General features: G+C 43.8%; 1 protein-coding gene across 2 annotated transcripts in view; it reads left to right on the top strand.

Moving 5' to 3' along the window:
* The window catches only part of LOC119970279 (caspase activity and apoptosis inhibitor 1), a 51,872-nt gene that overhangs the window by 26,897 nt on the left and 12,689 nt on the right, over positions 1-12,286 (top strand). For both annotated transcript variants that reach the window (XM_038804648.1, XM_038804647.1), the window contains exon 5: positions 6,511-6,584. In XM_038804648.1, the coding sequence (XP_038660576.1) occupies positions 6,511-6,584 (74 nt within the window). The remainder of the gene's footprint in view (positions 1-6,510; positions 6,585-12,286) is intronic.

The raw sequence follows: 12,286 nt of genomic DNA, 5'->3' as shown, positions 1-12,286 counted from the left end.
GTGCTGGAGAAACTGAGCATGTCGAGTAGCATCTGTGGAGAAAGAAGGGAGCTGGCGTTTTGAGTCTGGATGGCTCTATGTCAAAGCTAAAATGGCTGATTGGCTTTCATGTCTAAACTATTTTTAAACTGGCTATTGAAATGTTTTTTAGCCGGATGAAAAGTACAAAATACTAATGCAGAAAAAGTTCAGTTATCATTGCACCCCGAGGTGTGAAGAGTTTGAAAAGGCTTAAAACAAGAAAAGTAGTGAGGCTGAGGATTGGGAAAATTTTAGAAAGCTGCAAAAAATTACCAAAAGCGGACATAGAGAGAGACAATCAAATCCGAGAATAAACCAGCATGAAATAAAAAGCAAAACGTGGAACTTCGATGAGTATGTAAAAAGACAGTCTAATAACCTCATGACATCTTCAGAAATTAATATTGAATATTATACAAATAGTTCTCTATTCTCCCTCCCCCAAAATCCTTTCAGCTTTCTGCAATTTTTACTGGCATTGGTGAGCTCGTGCGTGGAGCACTGCGTACAGTTTTGGTCACCAAACGTAAGGAAAGATATACTTGCTTGCGAAGGAGTACAGCGAATGTTCATGGCTAATTCTTGAGATGAGAGGGCCATCATATGAAGAAAGATTGAGTTGAATGGGCCTTTTCTCGCTCGAATTTTGGGAAGGGTGAGCAACGTGATCTCATTGAAATGTATAAGATTATGAGAAGGCATCTTTGGACTGTGGGAGGAAACTGGAGCACCCGCAGGAAACCCACGCAGACATGGGGAGAAAGTGCCAACTCCACACACAGTCACCCGAGGCTGGAATTGTACCAGTGTCCCTGGAGCTGTGAGGCAGCAGTGCCAACCACCGTGCTACCCCTTGAATGTCAAGGGACGATGGTTAGATCCTCTCTTGTCAGGAGGAGGTGGTCATTGCCTGGCATTTACATACCGTGAATGTAACTTGCCACTTGTCAGCCCAAGCCTGGATATTGTCCAAGTCTTGCTGCATTTGGACATGGACTCATTATCTGAGGAGTTGCAAATGGTGCTGAACATTGTGCAGTCATCTGCGAACATCCCCATTTCTAACCTTATAATAGAAGGGAGGTCATTGATGAAGCAGCTGAAGATGGTTGGGCCTTGGAACTCCTGCAGCGGTGTCCTGGAGCTGAGATGATTGATCACCAACCACCACAACCATCTTCCTTTCTGCTAGGTATGACTCCAACCAGCGGAGAGTTTCCCCCAGATTCCCATTGATTCCAGCTTTGTTACGGTTCCTTGATGCCATACTCGGTCAAATGCTGCCTTGATGTCCAGGGCAGTCACTCTCACCTCCCCGAATGCATTTGGCTCTTTTACCCATTTTTGAACCAAGGCTGTAATGAGGTCAAGCGCTATGGGACCCTGGTGGAACCCAAAGTGAGCGTCTGTGAGCAGGATATTGCTGAGTAAGTGCCGATTGGTAGTACTGTTGATGACTCCTGGTAACATTCAAACAGACTGTTCCACTTATGAGGAGCATAGATAAGGTAGGTAGTCAACATCTTTTCCCAAAGATAGGAGTCTTGAACCAGAGGGCATAGGTTTAAGGTGAGGGGAGAGATTAAAAAAAGAGACCAGAGGGGAAATATTTTCACACAGAGGGTGGTGAGCATCTGGAACAAGCATCCAGAGGCAGTGGTAGAGGCGGGTACAATTTTCGCCTTTAAAAAAAATTGGACGGTTACATGGGCAGGGTGGGTACAGAGGGATATGGGCCAAATGCGGGCAAGTGGAACTAGCTTAGTGATAGAAACTGGGCGGCATGGATAAGCTGGACCGAAGGGCCTGTTTCCATGCTGTAAACATCTATGACTCTATGGCTAGAGAAATTGGTGCGCTAAGCTAAGGTTCAGGTATTGGCCATTTACAACTGAGATGAAGAGAAATTTATTTACTTGGGGAGGTTGTGAATCTTTGAAATTCTCTACCCCTGAAAACTCTGGGTGATCAGTTGCTGCGTTCATTCAAGGCTGAGATAGATTGATTTTGGAATCTAAGGAAATTAAGGGATCTGGGAAATATGTAGGAAACTGATAATGAGGTCATAGAACAACCATGGCCTTATCCATTTGTGCAGCAGGGCCAAATGTCCTACTCGTTCTTGTTTTCCTATTGTAAGCCATTACTTTACATTTCACTTCTTACTGTTCTTGCAAGCTAGGTGAGGAAGATCTCCCTGCTGTTTTTTGAAAAGTGCCATGAGATTGTTAAAAAAATTCAATTGACCAGGTATATTGTGTCTTGAATTGATATTTCATCTAAGGAATGGTTCAGGGCTGATCACCTAAATTATGGAGGCCCTAGATTGGGGCTTGAACTCTTTGTGACAAGAATGGTAATGAATTAACGAACACTAAAAATAATTATCAATATGAAAATAAAGCTCTGGTCAAAAATGCATTGTTTTAATAACCATTGAAAATCATTGATTACAACTTCCCAATGGGTTTTTCTATTCCATTTCACTGTCAACTTCCTAAAGCATTTGTTTTTGCTCTTCCACAATATAAGGTAAATTAGTTTAAGCAAATTTTATAGTCTTTATCACAATATCTGCATGTAATAAAAAATTCCATGGCTGAAATAGAATCCGAGGGTAGAATTGGGCACAATATTCCAAGTGTGGTCTAATCAGGGTTTTAGAAAGCTGCAGCAAAACCTTGTGGCTCTTAAACTCAATCCCCCTGTTAATGAAAGCTAACACACCTATACGCTTTCTTAACAACCCTTTCAACCTTGGTGCCAACTTTGAAGGATCTATGCACGTGGACCCCAAGATCCCTCTGTTCCTCCACACTTCCAAGAATCCTGCCTTTAACCCTGTATTCAGCATTCAAATTTGACCTTCCAAAATGGCTCACTTCACATTTATCTAGGTTGAGCTCCATCTGCCACGTCTCAGCCCAGCTCTGTATCCTGTCAATGTCCTGTTGTAACCTGCAACAGCCCTCGACACTATCTACAACTCCACCAACCTTCCACTTCCTCATCCAAGTCATTTATAAAAACCACAAAGAGCAGAGGTCCCAGAACAGATCCCACAGGCACACCACTGTTCACCGACCTCCAGGGGGGATACTTTCCATCCACTACCACTCGCTGTCTTCTTTCGGCCAGCCAGTTCTGAACCCAGACAGCCAAATTTCCCTGTACCCCATGCCTCCTAACTTTCTGAATGAGACCATGGGGAACCTTCTCAAATGCCTTACTGGTTGTTGTGCATTGTTACGTGGCAAGTCCATTGTATGGCAGGAGCAGACAAGCTGCTGACCCTGAATATCTCACAATGGCTGAAGATCCAGACAGACATCCATTCCATGCAAGCCAGCAACATCAATTTGTATATCTGAAATGAGGATTTTAAACTTGTACTGCTTCCCACTTGCTATACTTGGATCCCAGGAGCTGCAAGCCATCATTCAGTACCCTCCCTCGGTCACCTTTGACCTTTCCATCATCCTATGCCCTCACACCAATACCCTCGCCCTGCCTTGTATGAGACTCTCGAACCACATACCATCACCCTTCATAAAATGTCTGTTAATTTCGAGCTAACCACCCCTAGCCCCTTCATCATGGAGATGCCCCTCTGGCTCCTTCGACCTGCCAACTATCATCCTAGATTACCCACCCCCATCCTTTGGTCCAACAAAGCTTCCATACAAGAAAAGCTGCTCCTCCTTGCTCCATTCCCACCAGGAAGACTACCTCATCTGCTATACATCACCTTTCACCAGTTGTGAATCAGAAGGCACATGTTCCTTGTTTTCCGCCAACCTGACAGGTTCAATTTAATCTACTAATTTAATGAGTATTGGTGACATACAATTGGAAACCACAATCTACCTTTAATCTGCTGCTAATTTCTGGAGTGGCACAGTGGTTAGCACTGCTGCCTCACAGTGCCAGGGACCCAGGTTCAATTCTGGCCTTTGGTGACTGTCTGTGTGGAGTTTGCACTTCCAGTGTCTGCGTGGGTTTCTTCTGGGTGCTCCGGTTTCCTCCCGCAGTCCAAAGATGAGGAAGGTAGGTGATTTCAACAGGCTGTTCTGAATTGCCCCTGGGTGCCCAGGAATGTATAGGTTAGGTGGGTTACAGGAATACAGCAGGGTAATGGGCCTAGGTAGGGTGCTCTTCAGAGGGTCGGTGCAGACTCGATGGGCCGAATGGCAGCCTTCTGCGCTGTTGGGATTCTATGCTTCTCAACTTCCATCCCGCCACAGGAAGCTGACACTTTTCCTCCCGCCCAGTTAAGTCTCCCTGTCCACCTTGTTCCCGTTCCCGGGAGCTTCACCAGGTTCCACCCACAGGCGCACACAGTAAAGGAGGCCATTCTTTGTTCTCTGAAAGCAGTTGTTCCCACATTTTCCTCCTGTTTTTTGTAAAATCCGAAATTTAAATTAAGTTCTCCATCCTCAAATACCTGTCCAACGTCTTTTTATAATTATTTATGGAATCAGCTGCACTACCTCATTCAAATAGTACGTTTCCTATCCCACCAGCTTTCAAAGTGAAAAAGATTTCTCTTTATCTCAACTCCAAATTTTTTTCCAGTGTTCTTGAAACTAATCACTCTGGTCATTGACTCATTCGCCAATGGGAATACTTTTTCATGATCTACTCTGTCACAACCTCAAATCACCTTGAATGGCTCTATTAGTGCACTTCTTAACCTCTATTGAATGGAGAATAGTTATAACTTTTTTCCATCTCTTTTCATAACTTAAGCCTGTTATCCCTGGTAAATCCTGATCAGTCTCACCTGTACTTGTAATTTACACCTTTCCTGAGTACGCCCAAAAGCATTCGCAATACTTCAGCTGAGACCTAACCAACCGATATATAAAGTGGTTAGATGATCTCTTATTTATTTATTCTCTCCCATTCCTCAAAAATTCTCATACTCTATGAAAATCTTTATTAACTTGCTGTGCCACCTTTAAGAATGTGAGTATATGGACAACCAGGCCTCTGCTATTTTAAAAATCGTGCCTTTTAAGGTATACACTTTCCAAATTTGTTCTAAAGTGCATCACAAAACATCCAATTCTCTACGTTGAACATTATCTGCCATGCTTTTGTCCATTTCACCAGTCTGTGTCATCCTATTAACTATCTATTACTTTGCCAAGTTTCAAATCATCTACAAATCAGCCCTCTGTGGTAAAAAGAAATACTGAATGTCCCATTTGTTCTTCTATGGATAATCCATATACATGCTGTTGTTACCAGTTCACCTACCAATCAGTGGAAACAATTATAAATAAAAACAGAAAGTGCTGGAAAAGCAGGTCTGGCACCATTTTTGGAGAGAGAAACAGAGTTAACACTTCAGGTTGAAAGATCTTTTGTCAGAATTGGGAAAAGTTGGAAGTGCAGATTTTGAGAGGGTGGGGAAAAAGGATAACCGGAAAGCTTGTAATGGAGTGGAAGGCAGGAGAGATTACATTCAAGAAGAGCTCGTCAACAGGGCCAATAGGGGAAGATGAAGGAGCAAGAAAAGAAACAAAAGATGTGCCTAAAGCAGGTGTGCTGTTGCCTGAAAGCAAAAATAAGAGAACACCTGAAACATAAAAGGAAATATAATGGTTTTAAATTGTTGATCTCCCGAGTTGAGGGTGGAAGGCTGTCAAGTGCCTGAACAAAAGATGAGGTGCTGTTCCTTGAGTTCGCAATGAAACAACTATTCTGTGTTTATGCTGAAAAATGTTCACAATTTTTGAAAGCTTAATTTATCTCTAACAGGTTACCACTACCATCCTCACCCAGCTTTTAATGTTTATTTTCCAATGAGGAAAAAGTCTTTTAAGAGCTTGCATAACTCCAGCCATTTGTTCCTGGTCTCTATTCAGTGAATCTGAGCATGCTCTTTTGCAGTGCTGATGTCCTGATGTCTTTTTCTGAAGATGAATTAGTGAAGAACATTTGGGAAACATTAAATTATGTAAATGGCTGAATGCTATGTAATTCTGCAGAATTGATCCTGAACAAAAACAATATTGCACATTTGTGTATTTCACCAAATTAAGTTTTATGCAGCTCTTAAAAGCAAATGAAAAGATCATGGAAAGTTGATGGAGATTAATTGATGAAAGGTGTGTGCACGTTTTTAATGCATGCCATTCTCAGGAGCCAGCTAGTAGGTATGGCTGGTGCTTGCTGGGCTAGATTTCACATCCTGCTCTTACAATATTTTGTGAAAGCAATAAATATTAAGTGAATTGGTGTTGTTTACATGTAATTGTTATATTTTTGGAAGACATTGCTTCCCTTCAGTTACAGTAACATTTTCTAAAGTTTGTAGTGTGCACTACCTCAAAATGGCCACAAGATGGTATAGGTTATCTACTTCGAGTTTTTCTTTTGTTCTCATTGAATTATGTGATATCTTAACTTGTTTATTAACCTGCACAGTTAAATATATTCTAACAAAGCAACGGGCTATGAAATTTTGACCTTTTTCTCCAGGCAGGATAATAATGTTGATTCCACCTCTTCCTACAAAGAATGCAACGAGCAAGAGGCACCCGAGCTGAAACAGGGTAGGTTAAATTGGCATTGGAATGCGGCACTTAATTTTTAAATATCTTTTTATGGTCCTTGCGTATATCTCCTTAAAAGCTGAAGGTGACTTGAGTTAACATTTTAATAATTATAAATAAGATCAAGGAAACCATTTTAGCTTTGCCCAAGGTTTAACTTCTCTATTAACCTTTATTTCTAAATAAATCATTCATTAACAGTACAATAAATCTTTACTATTAAATAATTCCAATAATCAAAATTGGGTTGATGAACGGTTATTAGAATGGCCATTTTGTTTAGGTCCGAGTGAGAAATGAAAATTTGTATGAAGCTTGTAGATTAATAACACTAGAGGGTGCCATTTTCCAGGAATTTCTTTAGTGCTGTCTTTGCATAAATTGCACTGTAGATTCCATTCCAGTGATTCCTTCCGATCCTGGTTTTGTTTCATTATAAACTGCTTAATTTGTCGAACCATAACAAATGAAGAGTTGAGCAATTTTGCCTAAGTTAATTCTATACAAAATTAATGAAAGGAATATCCCTGTGTCAATTTAAATAGGAGTAAGACAAAATATAACCCCTCATGGGTCCAGAAACCCAAGAGAACTTCTGTTTGAAAAGCAGGACCCTTGTAAATCATCAATGTTTTATACTTTTAAAAAATCCATCCTTGGGATTTGAACATTGCTATCAAGACCAGCATTTATTACCCATCTCTAACTGCCCTTGAGAAGAGATGGTGAGTCGATTTCTTGAATCACTGCTGTCATGTTGTTTAGATACTCCCACAGCACTGTTAGAGAAGGAATTCCAGGATTTTGACGCAGCTACAATGAAGGAATGGTTATACAGTAACAAATCGGAATGGTGTGTGGCTTGAAGGAGAATTTGAAATTTGTGGTGTTCCCAGTTAACTGTTGCCCTTATCCTTCAGGGTGGTAGTGGTTGAGGGTTTGTCAAGTGGAGATAATTCCATCGCACCCCTGCCTTGTGCCATGTAGGATTAGGAGCAAAGAGTTGTGGCCTTCCTGCAGTGGTCCCGATTGCTGGGGAATCGGCCAATGGTCACTACTGGCATTTTTATTGAGGATATTACTTTTAAATGCCACTGTACCTTTTAAATGAGACTGTGTGTAGTCTTGCGACTGTAAGCATCAGCAGTGAGCAGGTCACGAGCCCTTCGCGTACTTGATGTCAAGCACCCTCTCTGTACTTGGTTTTGGCACCATATCATGGAGGAGAGCTTGCAACATTTTCCAGTTGCTGGCAAGCAGGTCAAGAGGCCTGTGAAGATATATTGTTTTCTTGCAAGTAAGAGATGGCCAGAGACACAATTAGGCAGAGTACCTATTGGCCATGATCTCTCATCTGAATCTGCTGGATAGAGCTGCTCACGAGTGTCTAAGGCAGGACAGAGCAGTATTAGTTCTACACAGAGCGCCAGGGCCTATAATTAACAGCCTACAAAGAAGAAACCTAACTCGAGAACAAAGCAGGATGAAAATTATTTCTCGAAGTATGGTTTAGTCAATTGTGCCATGCAAATAAGGATGAAAAGCCCATATGTATCATATGCTGGGTAGTACTGGCAAATGAGAGAAGTTTCAGATTTTGAAAGGGAAATAGTGGGTGAAAAACTCCTTCCTCCCAGAGTTGGTTAATAACTTGCAACTGACTCCAGATGAAAAGACTACGCTGATGTACCTGACCTGTGATAGCACATTAAATACACCAAAAGTCCATGAGGCTGTCAGCATTCTGGAATTGCATTACTCAGGAGTTAAACTGAGTTAAGCAAGTGTTTTGTTGCCATCGCCCTTCACGACAACCTGCATATGTGAGGTTAGATTTTCCGTTCTCACAATTATGAATATGGCACAAAGAAACTGGCTCAAACCTGCACCTGATATGCACATTGCTCTCGTCTTCTGTCAACCTGATTAGAGTGATATCATAAGGACCAAGCAGGCTCTCCTTTCGCATTAAAGGTAAGTGAACGTGGCGCATGTTGCGAAGGTTGGAAAAAGTGGGTCCTGGGAAAAAAGTTTGATGAACACTGGTTTACAGAAATCATTGTGTACTGACCACTATCTCCTAATTGTTGTTCCTGCCAAGATTCATTTGAGTATTGGAAAAGATCCTGACTGCATACTGTAGAGGAAAGCCTGTAAAGGATAGAAATTTGCCCTCCAGCTATGCAACTGCTAGCACGCTTTCCATTTGCTGCAAGACTCGGTGGAAGTGGTGTTAAGGGCATCAACAGGAGCAAATGGACAGCAATAAAAGATCAAGGAAAAGAACGAGGAATGATGGCAAGGTAGTGGAGATATGTCAACAATAAAGAGACGGGGGAGGGCAAAAAGATATGAACTGGTTTGAATTTGAGGAAATGGAGAGAGACTGCTTGGCTGGAAATGTCAAAAGTCGTGTCAGCTTGAATATGCGTTGTGGGGGAGAAGAGCAGGAAAAGTATCTGAACTAAGATGGAGGGAAAAACAGTGCCAGGTTTATTTGTTCTGGGGAAGAAGCAGTCAGCTGAATTTTGGAAAGGGACACATGCCATGTTGTATTGAGAGTGACTACTAGAAAAGTTCCAGAACTACCCAAGAGATTTACAGTGTGAATTGGAGCATGCCAGGTTTGATTTAGGAGGATTGACTCTTGAGGTAACTTTTTTAAAAATAATCTTTATTGTCACAAGTAGGCTTACATTAACACTGCAATGAAGTTACTGTGAAAAGCCCCTAGTCGCCAGATTCTGACGCCTGTTCGGTTACACAGAGAGAGAATTCAGAATGTCCAAATTACCTAACAGCACGTCTTTCAGGACTAGTGGGAGGAAACCGGAGCACCCGGAGGAACCCCATACAGACACTGGGAAAACGTGCAGACTCCACACAGACGGTGACCCAAGCTGGGAATCGAACCTGGAACCCTGGAGCTGTGAAGCAATCGTGCTAACCACTGTTGAGGTAGTGATCTAGTCGATCTGTTTTTCTTAATTATCTAAAATCCTTTTTAGATTTAAAAATAAATGGTCAAGTATAAATGTGGGGTAAAATTTGCCAGGATACCATTTACGGTGAAAATTCAAAATGTTTTAGCACCAATCCTGCCATAATTGCATCACTCATTTTGTGTCCTCCACCAATGGATTTTTCCCTTTAGGCTTTCATGTAGCTGTTTCTTTTAATTAGTACAAGTGAAGGAACATTGAGAGTGCCTACAGCTTAAATTGTAAATCTCTTTGTATCTAATTGTTTCGATATGCCTCAACTTATAATCTTTACGGCATTAGCTTTTTTGGGGGTTGTCAAATGTGATTAGTTTTCAGACGAGTTCCGGTGATGGTGATGTGCTGAGCGGACACACATCAGGTGGCTCTCCTCTCAATCAGCGTGAAAAAGGCACTTTTAGGCAAATTTTGCCCGAAAATCGACAGTGAAATAACCCCAACGGAGGACAGAGAACACTACAAAAAAATGCCAACAAACGGGAGTTCAAGGGGCCGAAGGGATGGTAGAAGTGGCGGAAAAGGCCACGAACAGCAACCGAACGAACCGACGGGCCCACGAGGCGAGGGGACGCTGGCCGCCCAAGAGAGGTGGAGACCATCGACCTGAGCATCAGCTTCCCCCTCTCCACCTGGAGACGGATGGAAAATCTTCCTCAAGAAGCAGGTGGCTGCCATGAAAGAGATGATCAGAATTGAGATCCGGGTGGCAGTTAAGATGGTGGTGACCCAGGCGATGGTCAACCTACGAAAGACAATCGACGGGCTGCGGAAGAAAGTGGAGGTGCAGGAAAGGATGATCCACAACCTCCAGAGAGCCTTAACGGACCAGAGCGACAAGAGGTGAAAAGGTTGGTGGCGGCCCAAGGGAGCTTGAAGGGGAAGGTCGAGGACAAGAAAAATAGGTCACTACGACAGAACTTGCGGATTGTTGACCTGCCAGAAGGCATCGAGGGTAGAGACCAGACAGGCTACATTGCCCAATTGCAGGGCAACCTAGTTGGGAGAGACAGCTTCCCCAACCCCCCAGAACTCGACAGGGCGCACAGGTCATGGCGGCCAGCTCCTTGAAAAAGATCTTCCATCCGAGAGCGATCAACGCGAAGCTGCACCGATATCAGGACGGTGAGAGGATCCTGTGATGCGTAAGACAGACTAAAGCGAGCACATGGGAAGTACACAGAATTCGTATTTATCAAGACATTGGGGCAGACCTGGCGAGAAGAAGGACCGAGTTTAACCAGGCAAAGTCGGCACCTTATAAAAATGGGGTGCAATTTAGCATGTTATTCCCAGCCAGATTTTGGGTCACAGGCCAGAGCAAAGTATTATTTCAATACCCAGGCGGAGGCAAATGACTTTGTACGGGCCAGGGGCCTGGACAAAGGGCAGGCGAGGCAGTGATGAAGACTGCTGAAAAAAACAGAGACTTAGTTAACTTGTTTGCGCGGGTGTACTGCCTCGTCCTGTTCAGAAAGACTGGGTCATCGGAGTGAGCGAGGTCAGGGAAATGCATGTGAGGGGTTAGGCAGAGAAAGCGGACAGTTGGCGGGCATAGGCAAAGGGCTAGATCTGCCTTGAGAGGGGGAGCCATAGTACTAGAAGGGAGGGCTAGTACGGAAGACGAGCATTAAGTGGGCGTTCCTCACTCCGGTCCACAAGGTGTAAGCCCGGATCGACTTATTTGCAGTGGGGAAATCGGTGCTCCAAGGAGTAGTAAAAGCAGAATACTCTGCGATTATCATCTCCGACCACGCTCCACACTGCATGGATGTGAGGTTGGAGACGGGCCGTGCCCAGCGCTCCACATGAAGGCTGGACACCAACCTCTTGGCCAACAAGGCCTTCCACCAAAAAACAGCACAGGCCATAGGCGAGTACATTACTAATAACGAGAACGGGGAAGTCTCATCTTCCACGTTCAGGGAGGCACCGAAAATTGTGATCTGGGGAGAAATTCTAGCCTATAAGGCTCGTAGAGACAGGGAAGAGAAGGTGCCTAGACAACAACTGATCGACTCCATCCTGGAGTTCAACAGAAAGTACTCCCGAGGCCCTGACAATTCTGCTTCTGGCGGCGAGGAAAAAGCTGCTAATGGGCTTTAACCTCCTATCCACCAGGAAAGCAGTACACCAACTCCACCAGACACGGGGGACCTTCTACGAACACGGAGAGAAGGCTGGTCGCCTACTGGCTCACCAGCTGAGAAAGCAGGCAGCCAGGAAGGAGATAGCACCACTAAAAGCAGCAGAGGCAGACTGGTTATTGAGCCAAAAGAGGTCAGCCAGGTGTTTGAGACCTTCTATCAAGGGCTGTACACCTCCGAGTGATATCCAAACAAGACACTGACTCGGCGGAATGTGAATCGAACAGACCCTTTTCGCTGCTTAATGTAGACACGAAGATACTCGCGAAAGTGCTGGCCAAGAGACTGGAGAGCTGCGTACCAGAGGTGGTCGCAGAGGACCAGATGGGCTTTGTCAAGGGTCGGCAGCTAACTATGAACATCAGGCAGCTGATGAATGTAAGAATGAACCCCCTCCCTCCGGGGAGGAGATTATCAGAGATGATCATCTCCCTGGATTTAGAAAAAGCCTTCTACAAAGCCGAGTGGAAGTACCTCTTTGAAGTATTGGTGCGGTTTGGGCTCGGAGCAGGGTTCACCTCTTGGGTAAAACTCCTGTACAGCGCCCCCAAGGTGA

This window comes from Scyliorhinus canicula, chromosome 8 (assembly GCF_902713615.1).
Source record: "Scyliorhinus canicula chromosome 8, sScyCan1.1, whole genome shotgun sequence".
Lineage (NCBI taxonomy): Eukaryota > Metazoa > Chordata > Chondrichthyes > Carcharhiniformes > Scyliorhinidae > Scyliorhinus > Scyliorhinus canicula.
The sequence above is the reverse complement of the archived record's forward strand: the minus strand, read 5'-3'. Positions and strand labels throughout refer to the sequence as shown.